Below are 24,392 nucleotides of genomic sequence, written 5' to 3' on the forward strand. Positions count from 1 at the left end.
TGTGAGGTAGAAAACAAGCATAATGAAATCAGAGAAGATTTAAAAAGTGAAAACATGCCAACATTTATTCATTAAAACTCCACATTAAAGGATAAAGTTGGCGCACAGTCCTCACACTCCATGTGTGGGCTGAAAGAGTTTTTAGTTGCTATAATAAGTTCAGTTTTCTATCCTTGCTGTGAAGTGCAACTCAGCTGCACTGAAACAGATTCACAGTCCTCCTGCAGTTCATCTCAACATAAATTGAAGCTTCAGCAGTTTTACTTTCTCATATCTTCTTCTGAAAAGTCCTTTAGGTTAACTGAGGCTTTTCTGTTGCAGCAACACATATATTTTATATTCAGGTTTTATTTTATTGTAGCTTATTTCACAGCATGTGCATTTAGTGCAGGTTTTTAAAAAAGAATATAATAGATTTATATACGAAACAGTGCTTTTTAAGGTGAGAAACTGCAGGCAATACACTCCTGAACAAAATCTTAAGACTATTTAAAAATTTAGAAGAAAGCTTCAGTCATGTTACTGAATATTCTTCAGTCTAAAATATTCACAAAAGTTACATAAAAGCATATTTTCCCAAAACAATAGTTGCAGTATTACCAGCTGGGGTGGATTATTGTGTGGATTTTTTTTTACCCTACACCAGGGATGAGCAACTGGAGGCCCGGGGGCTGCATACGGCCCACACCCTCACTTGAAGTGGACCTCAGTACAACTACATGCACTTGAGCATGAAATCTTAAAAGTGCAGTGTAAAAATGCACAAAATTACTTCTTGCAATTAATGTTGGTCTGCTGTTCTTGCACTGAAAAAAAAAAGAAATTACAGTTAATGGTTATTTTTTATTTGCTTCAAACCTTTTGTATTCCTATTTATACTGTTATACATGCATTTGAGCATGAAATATGTTAAGTTAACACTGTTAACATATTTAAAATTGCAGTTTCATCATATCTGGTTAAGTGCACGGTCCTATATGTGGACCTGCACATTCCAGCCACAGCCGATCATCCATTTTGCTCAATAACTGTAGAATGTCATCATGTCTCAAACCAAGCTTAAAGTAGAATTGTATTGCTGTTACTGGATGCTTGAATTCCCCTCGGGATAAATAAAGTATCCATCCATCCATCTATTCTTGCCTCTACGCATCTATTCTTGCTCTTTTTGTTTTGTCATCATGAAATAACGTGAAACTTTCACGTTATAACGTGTTAAAAGTTGTTGTTTTTTAGTGTGGCAGCAATAAGTTTCCATACCATTCTATTAAATAGTATGCAATAAGAAATATCAAATATATATAAAGTCTTAATAATATAAAATAATGTATAACCTTACAGAAGAATAGTATGTTGGTGTAAATAGTTTGTTTGCTATTATTACTGTTATTATCATGCAATAAATGCATCCAGTCACATAAAAAAAAGAACTCAGCATCAGTTCCCTGCTGCAGCCACAAGGTGGTGCTGTTGATGCTGAAAGTCTGTTTAACCTCCTGGATGTAATGTGTCTCTCAAACACCAGATGGCGCTGGACACATGGGAAACATCTGAACACTTAACCTCCACAACACACACACACACACACACACACACACACACACACACATTGCATTGCCTCAGTGTTTATTTATTTATTATTTGGAGGTTCACCAAAACTTTAACCATCCATCAATCTTCTGACCTTCACCAAGAAATAATCTGCAACCTAAAATAAGCAGTTGGAGGCCAAATGTTTGATCCCACAGAAAGGAGGCGAGTCCCCATAATGTGAGCAGATGTCTGTGCACACATGCATGCGCCTTGTACTTCTTAACCCTAACCTAAACCTTATTGTAACCTCAAACTTAAAACCAAGTCTTAGGCTTTAGGAGAAGTGAAGTCCTCTGATGGTTAAAAACGTGTTATGGTCCCCACTATGTAGGGAGTACAAGTAGAAACACACACAAGTTTCTGAAGAAGGAGACTTGTATACATTACAACCCTGATTCTAAAATGGTTGGGACATTTTTTTAAATTAATAAAACAGAATGTGATCATTCCCTTATCCTTTATGATATATATCCAATTAAATTGTACAAAAAGAGAATATTCTGTTCAAACTTTAGGTTTTTGTTAATACAACTTTGAATTCTGAATTTGATTCATTTTCTTTTGGAGTCGGGCTTGTATTTCAGATGGCATAAAAACATGCTGGGAACTTGAGAAACTCAGTTTAAACATGATACACAGTTTAATGAAAAAGTTACAAAACTAACATTCAATAAAAATGTTTCACAAAAGTTTTCTTGATACAAAAAGACTATGTACAAAGTGCTGTTCATCTGGTAAGTAAAAACAAACAAAAAAAGGATAATAAAACAACTTTGGATAGAAGGTAAACCAATAACTTAAGCGAGAGAAGTGGAGAGTTATTGCTACCTATAATTTAAAATCCTGCTGGAAAAAGCACAAATATAATCTTTGAGTAATCAACGTTCAGGGCTGAGCTTCTCGACTGTCAACAAACACTTTTCTCTCCCTGCATTCAGCTTGTTTCTGTTTAGTCTTGAGGAAAAACAAAAAGACAAAGCAGCGTTTCCTTTTGCCCGCCGGCTCACTTTCTGCCGATCAAAACACAGAATGATCGCCAAGTTTACTACGTCCTGACGGGCGATTCAGACGTCCAAACAGGATGAAGTCCACAAGAAAACTAGATTTTTCAGCTTTCTGATTCAACATTAATGTTAATTTCTACTGTCGCTAAAGTTCCTCCTTCTTCACTTCCTGTTTTCCTTCACATCATTGTCCATTTTTCCTCCACTGTACTATAAATTTGTCTCGAGCATTTCTCAGTTTCTCTTCTCTAGTCTACATTTCTCCTTCCATTCTCCTTCTACTACACCTGATGTCTTTGAGTTGCAGTTTTTAATACCTTAATAAAAGCTACTAAAGCTTCTAGATGTATTGACAGTAAAAAAGGCAGCAAGAACTGTACAGTAGCACCATTTTAACAGGATATTTTCAACACATCTGCATCCATGCACCGGTCTGAAGGGTTATAAGTCTTTGGAATCATTGAGCCAAAGTAAAAAAAATCTCTAAACATCTACTCTTCAGATTAAAATTCACACCCCTGATATTTTTCCTGCAGCTTGCCAATTAAATGTCAGATCATTAATGAAAATTAGAGGCTGTGACAAACCTTAAAATGGGAGGAAAGACACACGAACACAGTCACTGTAGGAGGTGAAGACTGAGTCACACCAAGTCACCAGAATTAAATGTTACATTTCTGCAAACCACAGACAGACACAATGAATCTCAACATTTCATAAATGCTGCAATCCTCTCTCATTTCATACTCTTCTACACTTTGGCATCATTTTTTGAGGTTAATGTTGTGAATTCAAATAAAAACTACTTAATATTAAGGAAAAGACCGTAGTGCAGGTTAAAAGAAGTATGTTTGTCTTGTTTCACTTTCACTCGGGACACTAAAAAACCCCACAGTGTCTGTCCACCTCAGTCTGACACTTGTTAGACTACATCTCCTGACTTCTAGATGACTTGTTCTAAGCTTCTAATGTTTGATACGGATGACTTTATGCTGGAGATTGTTGAAAGCTTTAACCCTCTGAAATCTTTGGCTATTATGTCCTTTAAAAAATCTGTTAAAAAATCTTCATCATGCCATGTTGGTAACAGTTTTTTCAGCGTTACCTCACCTATATGTCCTGATAATTAATTTTTAACTTTGACTTACTTGATAAAAATGTTGAACCCAAAAGAAACAAAAGAAAACATAAAATCTGATCTTGAAAATGATATTTCAATACACAGAATTTTAAATGTTGCAAATATGAACACAGGTTGAAAATATTACATATAACAGGTAAAATTAGGATAATCTCTAGTTCTATATTTTTATACTAAATATATTTGACATTATCTCTGGTTTTACTTGGCCAAATATAATCCAAAAATGGAGTTTCAAGCCAGAATTTTAGAGGGAAGCTGATGGCAAGACTCCACGTTGCTTCATTTTTATGTCTTCATGTCATGAAGAAGTAATGTGCCGGTGATTTCATGGACCCTAGAGGGTTAAGCATCTCATACAGGCGCTGAAGGGTTTAGAATATATGTCTCATATTAATATATCTGTGGTTTGCAGAAACTTAGAATGGCAACATTTATTGCTGGGGAATGAGCTGACTGTGTCTATAGTTTTTTGCTGTGCTAGCATTGAGAAGAAGTAGCGATCTGTTTTCATGCATAGTTTTATGTTTCAACTCCCAGTAGCCTTTCACTGCCATGATAACATTTCTCTCCGTTTTGTTTAAATCTCAAAAAAACAACTGATTTCTTTAGGGATCAAAACGAGCCCTTTTGGTTGTGCGTGACAGGCATAAGAGAACATTTGCATACAGTCAAAACTTCGTCAGTCTACAATCACATCGCTTCAGTTCTTGAGTCTTTATGTGTGAAACGTTGAGGACTATAAAAGCAAAAAAAAAAAAAACTGTCAAATGTATGTAAAAAGAACGTCTTCTTTGCGTCTTCTCTTTGGCACAGAAGTGTTGAGACTGAAGCATCTGTTATACTGGAGTTCTGATTCTACATGTTTCATCGTTGCACTATTTACATTTAAATCATATTTAAGTATTTTCTCCCATAATGCCTATAAAATCCCAACATTTTCTTCAGACGCAGAAGAAGTCTTTTCCAGTGTTCCAGTGTTGACTTTACTGATAGAGTCCTGAGGGTGCAGCCAGGCCCGGCCTCTTCTCAGAGGTCTTTGGTGCGTTTCCCGCTGCAGTCGTGGCGGTGGCGGCGTCCAGGCCCAGAGAGCGCCGGTACGCTGCAGAGAGTCGGTACAGGACGTCGGGCCGCGGGCCGGGGTGGGCGTCGGCCTTCTGCGTCATCAGCATCTCAAACAGCGTGCTGACCTCAGACAGGAGGGCGCCGCCCAGTGGGCCGTCCTTCTCCGGAGTTTTACCTGCAGGAGGAAGAGAGGAGGGGAGGAGTCACTCTGCTGCTGGACACAGACTGTAGCTAGAGCAAATATCTAGTTAGTTGAGTAAATGTCTAAATCAGGGATGGGCAACTTAAATGCTGCAGAAGCTGAAATGTCAAAAATTCACTGGTTACGGTTTTTGAATTGTTAAAATGTGATTTTCTTATGATTCTAAACTATAATAAAATAAGTCAAATTATAAATTAGAGATTTTATCTAGATACAGATTTATAGAACAATCAAGAAAAGGATTGTTAATGAACATAATCATAGTCAATCTTTTTTATCTTTTAATAATGACAAAATTGTATTTAGTAACTTTTTGGGTTAAATTTATGTTTTAGATTTTTGATAAACATTAAAAAACTGTTGCATCCATTAGTTCTTTTTTGTACATTTTACCAAAATTGTGATAAATATGTACAAATATGCAGCCTGTTTCTTTAAAAGTGACAGATGATTTAATCTGACCTTTTAGAAAAATACATTCAAAACATAATAATATTTTATTCAAAACATGCATGAAAAATTTGCAATTAATTATAATAAGTAATAAGGCCGTTGTGTTTTACCGAAGGTGGAGAAGGACGAGGAGTCCAGGGCGTCCCGGGGAAGGAGCTCACTTTCAGGAGACGGAGGCGCGTTGGGGACAAAAACGTTGTCGTGGTAATCACTGACGAGTGGGAGAGACAGTCGGGCCATCCAGGACGGGTCAGTGACCTCCGAGAACACGTCATCTGTGTTTGGAAAAAGATCAGAGTTTGGGTTAAAATACCCACTTACTTGTATTGTGTATACTTAGTGTACGCAACTATTGGATGCAGTTACGTAACAGAGATGTAGGAGGTGACTGAGAACATGATGTATCTACCTATGTCAATACATTTAAAGGTAACTTGAAATAACAATCTTGCAGGAGTTTTAGACTGTAAAGTCCTAAGATAATTGTATAATTTGAGTACACTTTGTAATAATAAATCCTATACCTTGAAATAACAATGTTGATTTTTGGTTTAATCAGATATAATAAGCTGGTACACAAAGGCTGTTATCTGTCTTTTTTACTTATGAAATATAACTGAAACAGCCTGTGGAACTGCATATTTTGATCAGATCTTCTATCAGCAGAGCCTGAGAAAGAGAAGTGCTTGTGCAATGTTTGGCTACCTTTAGTTTGTGCAAAATCGAAACCTCCTGGAAAGAGAATCTTTTAGAAATTCTGAGACTTTTCCCACCCCGATCAATGTTTCCAGAGCAGATTACAGGTTCAGAATAATCTTCTCTTTTCTCTCTAACTGCTGGACAAGAGTGTGGCAGGAAGAGAAGGAGGAAGAGACGCAGTGGTTTTATCTGGCTGCTGTCAACAGACTTTTCCTGCCATCCATGGCGTCCTGCTTGCTCCGAACGTACGGTTAAACATCACGTCCACACCGCCATAAAAATAAAAAAAACCCCGTGGCCTGCTCGCTGCCTCCAGTCTGACATTCCAGTCAGTGTCAAAGGCGTAAACGCCGGGTGTGTCTGAGCACACAAACCGAGTGCCTGAGTCACAAACTCATCCCAGATGATTATACGTCTCATTTCATTTATTCATTTACAGTAAAACATTCTGTCTGCTGCACAGAATGTGAGAGAAAAGTGTCTTAACACCCTAATTTTCTCTGATCTTATCCTCATTACATCCTGTTTATGTCCTGCTCTTCCTGCTCGTGTCTCGTTATCTGCTCCCACAACACGAATCCCCCGTCTGAGCTATTTCAGTTTCATCTGATCTAATTTAATCTAAAAACAATGCGTAAAGCTGGAATTTAAGATTGTGGAAGGTTATGACACAGGAAGGTGAGATGAGAGAAAACAACGTTGCAACTTGTCACTCGTGGAAACAGACACACAGACGCCGACACAAGAGGTTTACAGTCTCATGAAGACAATCATAAACATTAAACATATGACACAAATTATTTCAGTTTGTAGGATTTAACAAGCTCTGTCTGTAAACAAGGAGACAGCCTGACCCAGTTATTGTTCATTCTGACATTCAGAAAAAAAATGTTTGGATGCATGCATGAGCATCTCAGATAATAAAACTATTGGAAGGTCATGTGTGGATTCATACCATACATATAGTTATGTCATTTGTCATTATTCAGTCAGTTCAAAGGCATTGAAAATGCATGTTGAATAAATCAAGGCCTTTCTTTGAGACTTTATGATTTATTCCTGTAATTGGTAATCCTTTCACCAGTTTCACCCTTTTCAAATGGGGCATTATTAGTGATCATTCCCATAAGAATGGGCGAGGGTTGCCTGCTCCACCTGCAGGCAGGTTGAGAAGGTTGTTATCAGCCCATTCAATGGTCACTTCTCTAAGTTTAGGGCAGGGAGCGGCAACCTTTACTAACCAAAGAGCCATTGTTGGCCAAAAAAAGAGAGAAAATGTCACAATAGAGCCACAAACCGTATTCCGGGCCTTACAATGAAGATAAAACAGCATACTGAGTCTAAATTAGCATTAGCATTAGTCATAATGAGCATTTATTTTTATGATTTTGGCAGGATGCAGCAAGAACCCAAGTGCAAATGAGAGTCTGGACAAATATCTCAAGAGATCAAGAGAATTGAAAGCTAGTCTAGCAAGGGAAACTCGAAAGTAGACTTGAAGATGGCAAAATTTAGAGGTAAATGCGGTAGACATTCGTAAACTTTGGTGCACATTTCAGTTTGTAAAACATTTTTTAATGGCATATATAAGCTACATTGACAAATACAAATGGTTTTGGGCCCACACGGATGATAATAGTGAAAAATAAAATGTAAAGAAATAACTATTTAATTTCAAATCTTTTGTCTCAGCCACAGGGAGCCACTGCAGACGGCCTGAAGAGCCACATGTGGCCCACCCCTGGGTTAGGACAATAAAATGCAGTGAAAGATAGAAGATAAAAAAGTGCACATAAATGCTGAAAGTTATGTTGTTACGAGGACAATGTCAACAAATATCAGCCCATTTATAACAATCTATGGGCCATTTTTATGAACCCAAAGCTGGAACTGCTCTCGTTGACGTCAGATGTCTTCATATATGAGGGTCAAAGGACAGAGGGTGTCGTACTATGTACAGTCTGTGAAGCCCTTTGAGGCAAATCTGTGATTTGTGATTTTGGGCTATATAAATAAAATTGATTTGATTTGATTTGATATGGATCTCTTAATTACTTTAAGTCAAAATTAAAGCCAAACTGGATCCATGTGGTCAGTACAGATTATTGAGATGTTAGAATTAAAACATCTCAACAGCACATAACAAACTTTTTTTTAGTTATGAAATTATGACTTCAATATCTACTGACTGAGACAGTTACAGTTAACATAACATGTCTATGCTCTCTGATTGAGGCTGTTTCTGTAACTAAATATAAGGTTTGTCTTCGAAATACACTGTATGTATGTTTATCATCTACGCTGAAGTTTTGGTCAGGCTCTAGTAACAATATGTCAATCTATAAATTCATAAGTCCCACTCAACATTTAATTGAAGTAAAATAAAGTCTTAAGGATGATTAAATACTCTGAAACTCTTTAGATGTCTAAAAGTCACTGAGCTGAAGCAAGCCTGTATTTAGAGCCTCTGAAAAAAAATCCATATTAATATAATGTTAAATGTAAAATGTGAATGCACCAAATAACCAGCAGATAAGTGCAGCAGATTAATGTAGTGGAGTAAAAGCTCAACACTCTGCGTCGCTCAGCTGTGACTGATCAGCCTGCTGAAGAGCTGCGGTCTCCTTCATCTAACCACAACCAGATGCAGAGAATTAACTTACTAACACACACACACACACACACACACACACACACACACACACACACACTCAGTGTGGCACAGACCGCCCCCAGAGTTAATCCCCCTCCCCTTCTTTCCTTCTTTTGTTTTGGCACTATATCACCAAACACGAAAATGCTCTTTCAGTTACTGAACGCATCAAGTTTCAGAAAATCCTTCAGAGATTAAATGTCTACTGTTTAAAACAAATGATCATGCCTGTTCAGCCTGTAAAATAAACCTCACTTTAACCCTTATCGAGAGGATCAAGTTTGAACTTTTTTTTCAGGCGGGTATGAATATTTGGTGCAAAAATTGACAGTGTGCATCATTTCAAGAACAATAAACCTGATGTCAGTGGAGCTACACAGCTCGATATCAGCAGTCAATGTCAGGTTTAAAGAATAAACTATAGAGAGCTGCTTTTAGCTTACTTATCACAATATTCTCTACAGGTTGTTTTGCAGAAATATCAGGTTTGGCTTTAAACTCGACCACCAAAAAAACAATAAAGCCTTTTTTCTTATTGTCAACAATTCCCAGAAAAAGGACCAAAACCAACAGTGTTAGTCAGGCCTGTCTGTGGCTCTCAGAGTCTTCTGAAGCCGTAAATCTTTCAAAACACTGTCATCTAAGTTCAGTTGGTGTTTGTAGGTCAGAATACTCAGAAAAACCATGCTGACTTGCACACTGCAAAATTCCACGGGATGCAGGAGGACATCCTGCTATTTTTGTCATACTGCATTTGACACACTTTGAATTGGGACATCCTACATCTTTTCTTTTTTTATACTATGGTAGTGTGGGAATAGGAACAGACCGAATTTCATTAAAAATGTCAGTTTTCATCCAATACACAGGAAAGGACTATCTTCAGCAGCGGATTCATCCACATTTAGTGTTGCAATGAGTATTTGAGGCAGCTGGACCGTGTATGTTGGATTCAGGCAGAAACCTCTGGGTCACATAAGTGAAGCCAGTTCATATTTGCCTTAAACCTGCATTATTTCTAATGTCCAGCAGGAGGCGACTCCATTGGTTGCAGAAAGAAGTCGAATTGTATAGAAGTCCAATGAAAAAGACCTGACTTCTAACCTGATTTCTGACCTCTCAGTAAACATTCATATAATGAGTATATGGTCTCAATCGTTAGTTTTTATTTATTTCGGAAATAATGGTTCCATTTAGAGTCAAATAGACGATAAAGGAGGATATGTGTAGTAACCTTATGATTTACAGGTCACTACAAGCAGAACAGTGTATGTTTTCGTCTTTGATCTTTCACCCTTTCACATGTCTTAAGTATTAGGTTGTACTCAAGGAGACACTCTGTGGAGTCGGCTCTTTATTTTTGATTATGTATGCACCTCCCTTACAAAGCTACCTAACTAACACATTAATGTTAGCTGATAATTTAACATCCTCCTCCCCATCTCAAACCTCTACTTCAAATATGGTCACCCTAGCTGCTGCTGTGTTTCTCATATCACAGAAACCACTGAGAGTGAATCTTGTGATCTTGTGAATCTTGTGATTAACATAATGTGTGATATTGGTGGTTGTATTCTGGTGCAGGGACTCCCAGGAGACAATAACCTTGTTCATAAAATGTACCCAAATTCACGTCTATGTAGGACATAACTACAGACATTCTTGTACGTCAAAATGATCACTCTATTAGCCATGTGTTTGCTGTTTTACTTTATATGCAGATAAAGTAGGGAAGTGAGCTCCGATTACACATGTGGAGACACTTTCCACTGCAGGTATAAACAGCCTCAGAGTAGCTCATTGATGTGTTTTTCATAGTTTCTGGACAGAAACAGAGTTCTGTGGCACAGAGGAAGAACCTGCACCACCTGATCATGTTGTAGTTTCTGTTCAGATCACCACCACACCTTTGTTAGCACTTATCCTTACACTACTCACCTAGCCTGGCTAGCACCAGACCAAATCTCATTGGAGATTAGGTCTGGACACCTTCAATGCTTTTCTCCGTAGAGGAGGTGTGGTTTACGATCCTCCGGAGCCGTTTATTGGGCGCTTAGAATGTCTATCAAAGCGTCTGTAGGTAGCTCTTAGCCAATCAGATCAGTTATACCAGATGACGTAGTAGAGCAACAGAGATGGATGTTTGTTGTGTGTGTGTCTGTGAGAGAGTGTTGTTTGCTGCGTTGCTTCTCCAGTTCTCGCTTTCTGCAAGATTATTTATTTTCACGCTTTATTCCCCCTCATGTCATTCTGCCACACACATCCACTGATTTTATGGGCAACAAACAAGCTGCTGCGGGTCTCTCGGCGGCTCCGCTGTCCCCCGGCTCCTAGCCAGATCACCGCCGGTGCGGCACTAATAGCCCCGCTACCGGTGATCTCGCTACCAGCCGGGGGACAGCAGAGCTGCCGAGAGACCTTTCGCCTTTCAACTTTCGCTCTAAACTATTTAAAACACCATCTACAGCTAAAGAGAGTTTCGCGTCTGCAGCAGCCATGTTGGATCCGGAGAGCTTCCAAGTGCCGAGTAGTACGCGTCATCGTCTCACCGTCCCTCCCCGCTCTGTGATTGGATCCCTAAAACAGGGCTAAGAAACCTCTCGAGTTTCCAGACCCCGCCGCAGTTCGAAATTAAATTCGAGCGCGCAAGGCAATCTGGGTATACCCAGGCTACTACTCACCATAGATTTTATATAATCTTGATCTGCATTTATATTTTTCATTCAAATTACTACTATTTATATTCACACCTCCTGTTTTTGCTGCTGTGACGAGTGAATTTCCCCGTTGTGGGATCAATAAAGTATCATCTAATCTAATCTAATATCCAGTTTATTCAGCAGGATACATTCAGTGTTGGTTTGGGCGTTTTATGTGAAAAGGAAATTTGCCTTTTAAATTTGTCATTGAAGTGGAAAACATAGTTATAAAATGGTCCATAATACCACAGTGGTAGATTGAGTCTCACTGCGATTTCAAACAATAAAAACACATGAATAGCAGGAAAATATGTCTCACAAATCACCATCGTAAACTCAACAATAGTCGGCTACAGCTGAGAAACACAACCAAGGACAAGCTATCACACACTCTGCTCTCAACGTCTGTAATATCATCTTGAGACCTGAACAAAGGGGACAGGTCTGTGTTTGTGTGATTCATCATGACAGGCTTGAAGAAAGAAACAGTTACAGGTAACAAATACAAGACAGCGAGAGAGGAATGTGTTGCCTCGGACGGCTCCATCAAAGCTCCGACACACACACTGAGCTGTCACAGCTCTGCGGTGTGAGTTACACTGATAATACGGCCTGCAGGGGAGAAGGTGAGTCAAGCATCACACACATAACACAACGTACGCCCACTCGCTGTCTTTGTTTCTCTCTCTCCTGTCATAAAGTGCAGCTCGCTCGACCATCATCAAGCGGTAAACCCCTCTTCTCGCCTCGGGGCCTCTGACCACCACAATACCAGGAAGAAACTGTTTAACACACACACACACACACACACACACACACCTAGTGTCCACAGACTGAGTCTTGGCCTACATAATGGAATTCCCAGCTAAACAATAAGCCTGAAGTGTGTTGGATATTTGGCAGCTAAACTTTAAATGATTGAAATAACACAGTCAAGTCTGACCACTATATTATAAACTAGGGCAGTCGTCGACCCACTCGTATCTCACAGTCTGACTTTACACAGCGCAGTCTGACTTGGCCTATATAAAGCACTATTAACACTGCTAGTGTGCTAATAACCCCAACATGCTAATAACCAGCATGTTGACAACATGATTGGGCTAATCACACTAACCTTTAATATGCTAACAACACTAGCATTTCTCTATTATACTATTACTAACATGCTAATGTCTCTTATATCCAAACATTATCATGCTAAAAACACAAACATGCTAATACTATCATGCTTATAACACTAGCATGTTAACGCTATCATGTTAATAAGACAATTTTAAATGCAAAAAAAAGCTAATATACGAATAATGCATGCTAACAACCACAACATGCTAATAATGATATCATGCTATGACTAACATGCTTATCATGCTAACAGCATGCTAAATCTATGATATTATCAATGGCATGCTAATAAGCCTCATAATTTATAACACTAAAGTAACAATAACATGCTAATAACACTATCGGAAATATATCCATGCTAATAAAATGAACAAATTAATAACACATGCTAATAACACTAGCAGACCAATAAACCAAACAAGCTAGGCTAGTAGGCTACTTTGTAGATGTAAAAAGTTAGTTCTAAAAAGTAGGTTATTTGTTTAGGTGTTTTAGAAAGTAACATAGGCCTATGTCTCATGTGGTCTGAGACCTATAAGAAACCTGAACTGCTTCTAATAAGACATTTTTATCAGAGTTTGTAGGAATTTTCCAGCATGAAAACATCGTATTTGAAGAGGAAACGTGTCTTTCAGCTCTATGAATCTTAGAAACATTAGCCCATGAGTTGTGGTAAGAAGCCCAGATGAGTGGAGCGCGTGGGTGGATGTGGATGTATAACCTGCCACTGTGTTATTTCCTGCTGTCTTCCTGTTTTCTACATTTGTTAGTGTGTGTCCATTGTAAGTGACCAGTGTGTACGTTCTGCAGGGGTCAAAGTTCAGCTGCTTTTGTTCCTGATGAATCAAAGAGTTTCACCAGGAGGTTGCAGCTAAACTCACTGACTCAAGCTGAGTTTACAGAATCCAAATATAAAGAGAGTAAACATAAACACAGTAGAGTCACGCAGTAGGCTACTACGAGCCTACTATTATCAACTATGAGCAAAAGTTCGACAAATTTAACATTGAATGTTGAACATTTTACATAATTTGAGAGAATCCATTGTACTGTTAAGTGTTTCACAAAGAAAGGCGGAGGTGATAATCTTCATAACAGTGCAAAGTTTTACATTTTGTTTAGTTTGGCGATGTTTCATCCCTGTGTGTGATTCTGACGTTTTATTTTGAAACTGTTTGTTGACAGTTTGGGTTTTTTATTCAGCTGCCGATGAATATGTGTTAGCCTCCGTTAGCAGCTGGCATTTTCCATCAGATCAGTGTGTTACAGTGTGTGTGTGTGTGTGTGTGTGTGTGTGTGTACTCAAACTTCCCACAGTGGGGACATTTCAACCAGTCCTCACTTCAACAAAGGCCTGTTGGAGGGTTTTAAGGTTCAGGTTAGAATAAGTGGCTTGGGAATGCATTTATGTCAATAATAGGTCTTCAAAAATGTATAAGTATAAGAATGTGTGTGTGTGTGTGTGTGTGTGTGTGTTTGTGTGTTTTTACCGTGGTTGTTGAGCAGGTTGTTGAGTCCCTCCTCCAGCTGTGGGTCTATGGGTGAGTCTCGTCCTGGCTCCCAGTCCATGTCTCCAGCCTCGCTCTCACCGTGTCCGCTGTCTTTGGTGCTCTGCCAATCAGAACAGTCCTGACCTCCATATCTGCACGTGATGCACACACACACACACACACACACACATGCAGCTGTCAGATAACATCAGACATGACTTCACACTCCAAAAACACATGCTAAACACAAAGGAGAGGATTAATTCCCTCTAAAAATCTAACAGTCCTTATTTACTGTTTGTATAAAGTATATCACTCTCTTTCTATAGACCTAACATTTGAGAAACTAAGAAAAATGAAATATATTTTATTTTATTTTATATATTTTTTTTAGATATTAATACTCTAAACAGTTCAACTTTTTGGAGAACTGTATTGTTAATGCAAAGGTTTTGATGCAAAACATTTTTTTCTTTAATCATGCAAGACAACACTGCTGTTTAAATTACTGGAAAATAGAACAGACAGCTTAAATTAATAAATAAAACATGTATTTTAACCTCTTTAACTGTATACATAGTATAATTAGTGTAATCACAGAGAAACAAACAACCAACATCCTGATAAAATCCAGACAGGACTCCGGTGTTTATCTCAAGATTAGACCAGAGGTTTGCTGTAGTGAGATAAAATGCTGATAAAATGCCTGAGGTTTCAGGTGACAAATCCATTGATAACCACACACTAACACACACACACACACACACACACACACACACACACACACACACACACACACACACACACACACACACACACAAAAACACTCATTCACACCTCTGAGACTATCAGAGTGTGTAGCTGCAGGCAGGCTCAGACAGGAAGTGCCAGTCAGATAAAGGTGAGCTCACAGGCGAGTTAGTCACTCAGAAGTAAACACAAAACCTCATTTTATTCCGGTATTAAAGATTAAAATCTTATCAGACAGTGAGATAATAATTCCAGTGGTTTCAGTTCATGATTTGTTTTAGGGATGCTTTAACCTTCAAACCATGGCACTATTCAAAAACAAGTTAGGATGAGGTAAATATCAGCCTGGCATGAATAAAACACTGCTTTTCTTCTTCATTTCCCAAATTTAACATATGAGAATTTTCTGATCTGACGTAAAATCTGCATCGTTTGTCATCACATTCCAAAATCCTGACAGAAGGCGCCTCAAAATGATTCACATGACTGTAAAAGACCTCACCATAAGATGTACAATAAGGTGTAACAGTGTCCCGTGTGTATCAAGGTGTTATCAGATCTAATCTCATCGCTGAGGTAGCTGCTTCCTGTCAGAGACTCTGAATCACTCAGATAGAGCTGCTCTAACCTGCCTACACACACACACACACACACCCACACACACACACAGTTAAACTCCTGGGGTTATGAGACACTCTTCCTGTGACATTGAGGTTTTTTTCCTGTTTGTCTGTTGCTGTTATTTCAGACGCAGCTGGTCAGTCGGTCAGAAATTCTGGGGAAAGACGTTTATAACTTTGGAATTTGACCACGTCAACAAAAACCCAAAGTCCCCTCTGAAAGGTTGATACAAAGTAAGCTATGCAGTGTGTTGTGGTGTGTTTAACACCAAATGCAAAGCAAATGTTTGCCTTTATTACTTCCCAATGTTTGACTATTGTTTATGCACATTAGCTTACTTGTTTGACACAAATCTGTGTTGATCGGGCCAACAACATTTCCTTCCTTTGTTTTTTCTGCCATCAACCATGGCTGAAAAAAACACTATTTCGAAGTCTGAGGTATGTCAGAAATCCAAACACCAACTTGTCAGGGTTCATAACATCACCCAGAGGTGCACAAAGCTCACTTAATTTCACCCCCTTCTCTGGGAACTTTATCTGGTGGCTTCAGGCAGGGCACTTTCACAGCAGTATGAACCCAGAATAGCAGATTTTGCTGTGATTCCATTGCAATAAACTGATCAAAAGTATGCAGAAATAAGTACATTATGTTCCAAATATGTACAAAATCTGAATTAATGCTTTTTCAGGTCTGTTCACACGATGACAAGCAAATAACGTTTAAAATGCTTGTTTTTTAAATGGAGTTCGGATCAATCAGAGCTTTGCTATGCAGGAGACACTGATAGGCTTTGACAGCATACTTTCACCTGAATTTTTCGCTCAAATGAAGTGAGATGTGCATCATTTGCATCGCCTGGCACAAATTTGTGTCTGTTTGTGTCTATGCATTGCATTTGATTTGAACAAACAGTTATAATGGGGATACTATTTAGATGCCTGATTTTGCAAAAACAAACTGAACTGTCCTGGTCCAGAGCGAAAAACTAAACACATCTGTGAGTCTTTAAAATAGGTGGCATTCCCCTTTAATGTCTGTCTGTCCAGCTATCAGCCTGGTTTGATCAGAGAGCGCAGCAGTGATCACAGTCTGAAAGCTGCAGCCAGCTGGCTCCGACACAAACCACTGCTTGTGAAGAGGAGGAAAGAATCAACAGCAAGATCTTTTCTTGAAGATTTCAGTCCGTTTTGAAGTCAAGCTCAAAGTGGAGTTTCTACAAGGTTGTGACCTGCTCTAATATTACTATCTCAAAGAAAATGTTCAGAATATTGGACATGTGAACTGTGGCATCAAAACTACAAAAAAACAGCATCATGAAGTGCTGAAAAACCACAAACGGCCACAAACTAAACCCAGCTTCTCCTCAGTCTTACTGTTTTTATTTTGAAAACCTCAGACCACATGAGACAGGCAGTGTGAGGTCCCGCTTACCACATTACATTTCAACTTACCGTTAAATGAAAAATGACTTTTTACAATATAGTAAATCACACATAATCTGCACAATTCCTTCAAACCTAAACAACCAATGCAGCATGATCTCACAAAATGTGGGCTTATTTATGGTGGATGAAAACCACACAAATTGTCAGTTTAAACTCCAATAAATGTTTGTTTATTGTTATAAAGTCAGTTTTCTGGTGAAATCATGAAAAAAATACAAATCAAAATTTTAAAATCTATTTTTTTTTTTTAAATGAAAGCTGGTTAGAACAGACTGAGTTGAAACAGAAACTAAATAAATCTAAAGTCTTTGCATCATCTACCCACAGAAGGAGCTTTTGGGTTTGGCTTTGTTGTGGTTTTGTTGTGTCTGCACTTCGGAGGAGGAAGACGGAGGATGAAGAAGGATGGAGGGATATATTAAAGACAGGGATAAAAAGGAGGAGGAGTCAGACTGACCTGCGATGAGAGTATTTGTTCCCCCTGAAGTTTGGCCTGGGCTGCAGCTGACCCTGCCGGAGGAGAGAGAGGAGCTGGGAGATCTGCTGCAGGGAGGAGGAGGAGAGAAAGAATGGTTACAATGGTGACTTTATAAAGATGCATCATTTATTACTTGTAGTTTCTGTCATCAGCTGGTCAGAAATTACCCTTCTTCACAACACCTAGCCTACTTTTGACATATTTAAATGGTAAATGAACTACATTCATGCAACCATAATGTAAAATGAGGAGCGACACTCAGGTAGAAAATGAATAAATATTTTCATTTCTTTTCTTTTTTTTTGGTACATTGTGAGAACCAAGCGGCAGTGTCCGTCTCACTGCTCTGAGCTTTCTGCTGACAGCTCTGTTATACAGCGGATACGAACTGCACACCAGGGAGGAAAAACACACACACATACACACACACACACACACACACACACACATTTGGTAAAGTAAGCATAAGTGTGTGTGTATTCACGCGCTAATATATGACTTTGTTGTAGCCATGACATTTGTGTTTTTGCACGTGCATGCTGCTGCAGCGACAGGAAATGGCCTCTACGTAAAAGCCTATTCTTCTCTGGCCAGTTTCCTTCTTGGATGGACGCTGAAATATGGACGAGTGTGTGTGTGTGTGCGTGCGTGCACAGAGGTGGAGGTGAACAATAAATCCCCCTCCTTTTCTCGGGCGTCTAGAAGGCCTCTTCCTCTGTGACCTCGAGGGAGGAGAGAGAGTCATGTCTGAAACCTCAGGAGTGCCAACTGGGCCGACTGGCAGGGTTGAGCAGAGGAGGGGAGGATGCTGGGTAGAAAAAAAAAAAGAAAAAGGCCTCTTCCTTTCTCTAATGGGATTCACGTGAGGATGTCAGACCTGGCCGAGCTCTTTGTTCTCTGTCTGCTGGGCGTTGGCAGCAACTTTTGCCCTCAATGACGCTGGTCTGTGTTTAAACAACGGAGCATTTCTACAGTTTGAAAGTGTAAAAATTATCGCTGTGAATGTGATATTGGCACCAGAAACAAGTTAATTACAACTCTCTGATTCATAAGTTATATCTGATTGTCCTCAAGATAATTTATGGAATATTTTGGGGAGTTTTAAGTTCTTATCATCTTAAAACAGCACTGAGCAGTCATTCAAAAACATTCTTTTTTAACTGTAGTAAAGTCCCGAAAGTTTGTAAAGAGACTAAATATCCAATGATGATTTTTTTTTTTTTGTGTGTGTGTGTGTGTTAATACTGTGTATTAAATGATGATGTCTACTAGAGATTAGGGTTCAGTAATGAGTAAATGCACATTAAATATGAAGCAGAGTTCACTACAGGTCAAAACCTCCACTCTGATAAATCACCACAAATTTAACTACAAATACATTAAACAAGGCTTAGATTTAACCTTCAGAGCGGCGTGCAAACAGTTTTCTGAGTACATACAGAATCTGTGTACATACAGTATCTGTGGCGGACAGGCAGTGTGCTGGTTCAGTGGTTGCTGTTTTTAGCCCGAGCTGTTTTTCTTTCCTCTGGCTGCAGCTCAGCTTGGTAAAAGTGATTTTTTTGGGGGGTCACTTGTAAGTGATGGAGCGGCGTGTCAAAGCAGTGTTAGCTTACACTACAAACACATCACAGCTTACTTTAGCCGGCCTCACACATCCCACCCTGCAGAGGAGTTCACCCCTCCTCCTCCTCCTCCCCCTCCTTCTCCTCCTCTCCTGGTTTCAATATGAATCCGATATATGATATTCAGTAAAAAAAAAAAAAAAGGACTGTCAAGAGTTTCTCGGGGCGGATTACTGTCTGTGACACATGAGCACCTGAATAAACTCACTGCTTTGTAGCTCCACAGTCATCCATCAGCTAGTTATATCCCCCCACCACACACACATGCACACTCCACTCCAGGCTTCAGGCTGTCTGAGTAAGTCATCATACAGGAGGCTGAAAAAGCAGAGAGGCTGCTGAGAAAGTGTAATGGAAGCTGGTGTGTGAGTTAGCTGGGGAAGGTGTGGGGGACTTCTACTCTCTAATGGACTTCACTCCAGATTAATCTCAAAGCCTGCAGGGGGGGAGACTTAATTAGCAGTAACTGTAAGCACATGTTGAAATAAATGTGATCACTAAATGTGTTTTAGATGGAAGTAAATGGGAGTCAGCAGCACATTAACATTAATGTTTTAGTTACAGTGGAGAAGTAAATAAGAAGACATTAAGGAAGTATCATGCAGGATTATTTTTAAATTATTAATGCAATGTAAATGGGTATATTAGTCAAATGAACTTGTAGTGAAGTTATTCTTTCTGCCTTGAAAACAACCTCAGAACTTGTAATCGTGAGTTTAAGCCTTGTTGGTCCACATTAGAATCAAGAAACAAAGACAATCTATTTAAATTTACCTTCTGGAGTCATCCATCACATGACTTCTTCATAATGTCACAACGTAAAAAGAGAGCAGCGTGTTTCCTGCCGTCAGCTTCCCTCTAAAGTACTGACTTGAAACTTAATGCAAGTTTTTGTTTGATGATGGTAGGTAAGGTAAAATATAGTTAGTATGAAAATATAGATCTCGATGTTCTCTTCATTTTACCTCTTAGATGTTTCATTGAGCATGATTGTGTCTTGAAAGTTTTAAAAAAAGTTTTTTTTTGCATGTTTTCTTGGGTTCAAAATGTTGATTCACTAAGTCAAAGTGAAAAAATAATCATCAGGCCATATAGATGAGATTGTGGTGAAAAAATGATACCAACATGACATAGCAAACATTTTTTAAAGTGACCAAAATAGCCCAAAACTGGTTATTTTCTGTCTTAACGTCAGAACTTCAATCATGTAATCATGGGTTTAAGCCTTGTGATGGAACAATTGATCCACATTAGAACCAAGAAGCAAAGATAATCCACTTACAGGTGCCATAAAATAACAATGAATGTATATTTCTGTGATTGTTGGACAGAAGTAAGGTACCAAAACTCACCTGCACTTCTGGTGAAGCTGATGAAAGCTCGATGGAGTCTCCGAACGCCGCCATGGACAGTCGAACCAGGTTTCTAAGCATCTGCCGATGTTCTGCGTCCTGCCCCATTCGTCCCTCCGAGGTCCTTGGCCTCCTGAGAGTCGCCTGGGAGCCAGAAATCAGCGGTTCCGCCGTTGGCTCCTCCCCTTCTGTGCGGTTCTGACGCTTCAAGGTGCTTGAATACGATGCCGAAGAGGATGACGAAGGGTTCCTGGCTTTACGAAGAGTCCGGTAGGAGGTGGCAGGCGTCAGAGGCAAAGTGCCATCAAGTTCGATGGTTCCAGGTTTCCGAAGCGTTTTGGAGTGCTGCGTGGCGGGCAGAGTGGCATCCCCTTCCGGGTACCCTTGAGAATGGAAGCTTGTGTTCATGACTGAAGGCGCTAAAGTGTATTGTTGATCTTCTGACATCACTGGAGGCGGAGCCAGTGGCGTGGCCTCACTATCATCCTCAGGAGGATCCTCTTTTCGGCCTCTTATAACGGGAATTAGTTGGATGTCTGACTTCCTGATGTTCTTCTGCGGGCGACGAGGGTGACGAGTGTAGGTTGACTCAGCCTGCCTGCAGTTGTACGCCCGGCTGTCCCGTTTCTCCGGGCGGCAGAATGTTGTCACCAAAGCGATGGCTAAAAGGAGCAGCAGGCAGGTGGCGCCCAGGCAGATCGCCATCATCATGGTGAAGCTGAGCTGTCCGCGGGTACCAGGTGATGAGTTCTTTAGATGGTCCTTGAGATTAATGAATGTCACTTCTAGCGTCGCCTTGGTGGTCAAGCTGGGGCTGCCCATGTCGGACACGGCAATGTCCACCTTAAAGGTTTTCCCAATTAGCTCAGTGGCGTTTGTGGTGTTAACAAAGAGCTGACCTGTTGCCTCGTCCAACCAAAACAGTCCGTATGGGTTTCCATCAGTGATGTGGTAGCTGAGTTGTCCGTTTAACCCTGAATCTGGGTCCTCTGCCTTTATGGTGGATGCTAGGAACCCAACAAGTCCGTCTCTGACTGAGGGATTGATGGGTAGAGGGGTGGATCCTTCATCAATGTCATTCCCAAGCTCAGTCACAATCTCCCCCTTGTCCGTATTGACAGGTACACTTAAAGAAGCCACGCCCTTTCTTGGTTTTGGCTCCTTGATGATTGGGTAGTTGTCGTTCACGTCCTGGACGTCTATCTGCACCGAGGTTGTGCTGGTGAGAGGCGGGTGACCCTGGTCCACAGCTTCCACCGTGAATGAGTAGGACCGGGATTCCTCGTAGTCAAGAGGACGCTGGACGCTTATGATGCCGCTGGTTGGGTGGATGGAAAAAGACTGAGAGTTGGTTTCCACCTCGTTGTGGATTCGTATGAAGTAGGAAACTCTTCCGCTGAACTCCAGGTCAACATCATGGGCATCAACTTTCAGAGCGTGGTAGCCGGCCACGTTGTTCTCCTTTAAGGACGCCTTGTAGAGACCACTGGAGAACACGGGGGCATTGTCGTTCTCGTCCAGGACATGGACAGGCAGGTGTTTAACGCAAGACAGCGGCGGATCCCCGTAATCCTGAGCGAGGACTGTGATGTTATACTGCATCACCTTCTCTCGATCCAGGCTGCCGTTGGTTACGATCATGTAATTGTCACCGTGGATCCGTTTAAGGCGAAAAGGACCAGATCCTTGCTGGATGCGTGCTCTCACTTTACCGTTGTCTTCTGAATCTGCATCAGAGACCATCACCAGAGCAAGGAATGTGTCCTCTTGCGCTCCCTCCAGCACGGTCGCCACAGGAGAGTTGGGTGGCGTCCAGGTCATGTGTATCCTCGGTGCATTATCATTTACGTCTCTTAGCTTGACATGCAGTTTGCAGTGCGTGGGGATCGCGTTGGGCCCACGATCTCGTGCCTGTATGATGACTTCATAAGAGGGCTGAGCCTCGTAGTCCAGAGGGGCTTTCAGGCTCACTGCTCCAGATTTTGGATCCACATAAAAGAGTCTCTGAACTTCAGGACGTGTGTGCTTACTGAGCAAGTACTCTACTTCCCCGTTAGCGCCCTGGTCGGGGTCGGTGGCCTTGAGGTTGATGATGGTTGTCCCACGGGCTGTGTCCTCAGAAAGCTCCACAGTGGGAGTGCTGTCCTCAAACGTGGGGCTGTTATCATTTGAGTCCTGAATATTAACACGGACTAATGTGCTCCCAGACCTGGGGGGGTTCCCTTTATCCCAAGCCATCAGGGTGAGGTCGAATGTGCCCTGAACCTCCCGGTCCAATTCCCTGATGACCACCAGCTCAGCCTGTTTCGTCCCACCTGGTGCGACTGTCACATCCAGAGCAAAGTGTTGGTTGACGGACAGCGAGTAGGTTTGGAGTCCATTGGGCCCCGCATCAGGATCCATGGCCCGGTCCAGAGGGATTCGCATCCTCAGGCCGGCTGTTTCTGAGATCTCCACTTCCTGCAGCGTGCTGGGGAAGCTGGGACTGTGGTCGTTCAGGTCCATCACCTCCACGCGGACACGCAGGCAGTTCACAGCACCACTTTTCCTGTAGAGGACGCTGAAGGCCAGCTCGCACAGGTCCGACCCGCGGCACAGCTCCTCCCTGTCCAGCCGGCCCTGGGTGGAGACGACCCCATCCCGAGTGCTGACGGAGAAGGGAAGGGCTTTCCCGTGCTCCACCACCTGGAAATCCTCCAGAGGGCCACCTTCGTCCCTCTGCCGGAGGTCGTCCACCAGGCGGCCGACCTGGGTTCCCGTCGGCTGCTCCTCCCAGACCCGGTACTGGATAGTTATCGATGATGGCTCGGAGGAGCGAGCATCAGAGCAAAGACTCAGAACCAGAAGCAGAGCCAGCATCATGATGATCTCAAGTAAAATAATCTAATGGCTAAACGGACATTTCAAAAAATCACTATATATATAAAAATAATAATAATAATTTGAATTTACTTCAAAACTGTTTTCTTTTCAAAAACAAGTGGAAAAATATCCTGTTTATCTGCAACAAAAATGATCAAAGATGATGAATAAATCCATTTTTCTTCACAGTTTCTTCTCACAAAAACCAACAGTGAAGAAAACTCTTTTTTGTTTGTTCTATACCTAGAAAATATACAAAATACAGCTCCAGTCTGGTCAGGAGACAATTGCAGAAAGCTATAATTTAGATATCATCCTGTCTGTGTTCAGCGTCTCTCTGCCTGCTGTTGTTACTCACTCACACAGCTGCTGGCATCCAGCCTCTCTCTCACTTCGTCCTCCACCAAAGTTTTGCTCCAACTGAGAAAGTTTGGATGTGGGTTTCCACATGCTAGCGGAGCCTCAGCCAATCCAGAGAGGAGAAGGAGGATCATATGCAAATTCATCCAGACTCAACACAAAGAAAAAAAAGCCCTCCTGCCCCGAGGAAACTCGCCACAGCTCTGGAGTGCTTTTAAAGAAACATGACACCTCCTCTCTGTCACTGATTTTTCTCCCCCTTTCAGTCTGCATAATCTCATCACAACCTGCAGTCTGAGCTCTTAAATCATTTGGAGAATTTGTGTTAACTCCCTGCTGGATTTGTATTTGTACAGTGATGTCTGATCTGCGCTTTTGGCAGTAAAACTACAATACTGATATGAAGATAAGCTGCCAAATACAGCGACAGAAGAGCTGTCAGTCATCTCAACTCTTTGCATTCAAGACTCTGTGAAAGCAGACAGACAGTAAATTATCATTTTGTATTCTTAAAATCCAAAGTCTGAAGCGTTTCCTAAGTCAAGGACGTCCAACACGATGACAGCTCTCTCATCTTTGAACCAACAGTAGTTTTTGTTGTCTGTCCTTGGACGTGAACAAGAAGATGTGGTTGTTTTCATGCAGGGAAAAAAACAATCCTTGAAGATTCAGCGAGCTCTGAAGTGAACGCTAAGTAGAATTCAGAAGGTCGTCCTCGATGTGACAAAATCCACATTCCAGCTTTCTTGCCCAAAATATAATTATGAAGAGT

At 40.8% G+C, this 24,392-nt stretch overlaps 1 protein-coding gene across 2 annotated transcripts; it reads right to left on the reverse strand.

The window, feature by feature from the left end:
• Window positions 1-2,210: 2,210 nt before the first annotated feature.
• pcdh12 (protocadherin 12) lies at window positions 2,211-23,651 on the reverse strand. 2 transcript variants are annotated; one of them, XM_059346700.1, is made up of 5 exons: window positions 20,399-23,651; window positions 17,401-17,483; window positions 14,125-14,276; window positions 5,569-5,733; window positions 2,211-4,978 (listed from the first exon to the last, which is right to left on the reverse strand). In XM_059346700.1, the coding sequence occupies exons 1-5, from the start codon at window positions 23,258-23,260 to the stop codon at window positions 4,725-4,727; spliced, it is 3,516 nt and encodes a 1,171-aa protein (XP_059202683.1). In that variant the 5' UTR covers window positions 23,261-23,651; the 3' UTR covers window positions 2,211-4,724. The 2 variants fall into 2 exon arrangements, with proteins under 2 accessions (XP_059202683.1, XP_059202682.1); XM_059346699.1 differs by having other exon boundaries at window positions 17,401-17,486.
• Window positions 23,652-24,392: the final 741 nt, after the last annotated feature.

Source organism: Centropristis striata, chromosome 12, assembly GCF_030273125.1.
Source record: "Centropristis striata isolate RG_2023a ecotype Rhode Island chromosome 12, C.striata_1.0, whole genome shotgun sequence".
NCBI lineage: Eukaryota > Metazoa > Chordata > Actinopteri > Perciformes > Serranidae > Centropristis > Centropristis striata.

Excerpts from the sequence above, each read along its gene's own strand:
- pcdh12 (XM_059346699.1), bottom strand. The coding sequence starts at position 23,260 with ATGATGCTGGCTCTGCTTCTGGTTCTGAGTCTTTGCTCTGATGCTCGC. Across the intron at positions 17,487-20,398 it reads CAGCTTCACCAGAAGTGCAG|CAGATCTCCCAGCTCCTCTC; the intron begins GTGAGTTTTGGT and ends TCCTCCCTGCAG. Across the intron at positions 4,979-5,568 it reads CTCGTCCTTCTCCACCTTCG|GTAAAACTCCGGAGAAGGAC; the intron begins GTAAAACACAAC and ends TTCCTCCTGCAG.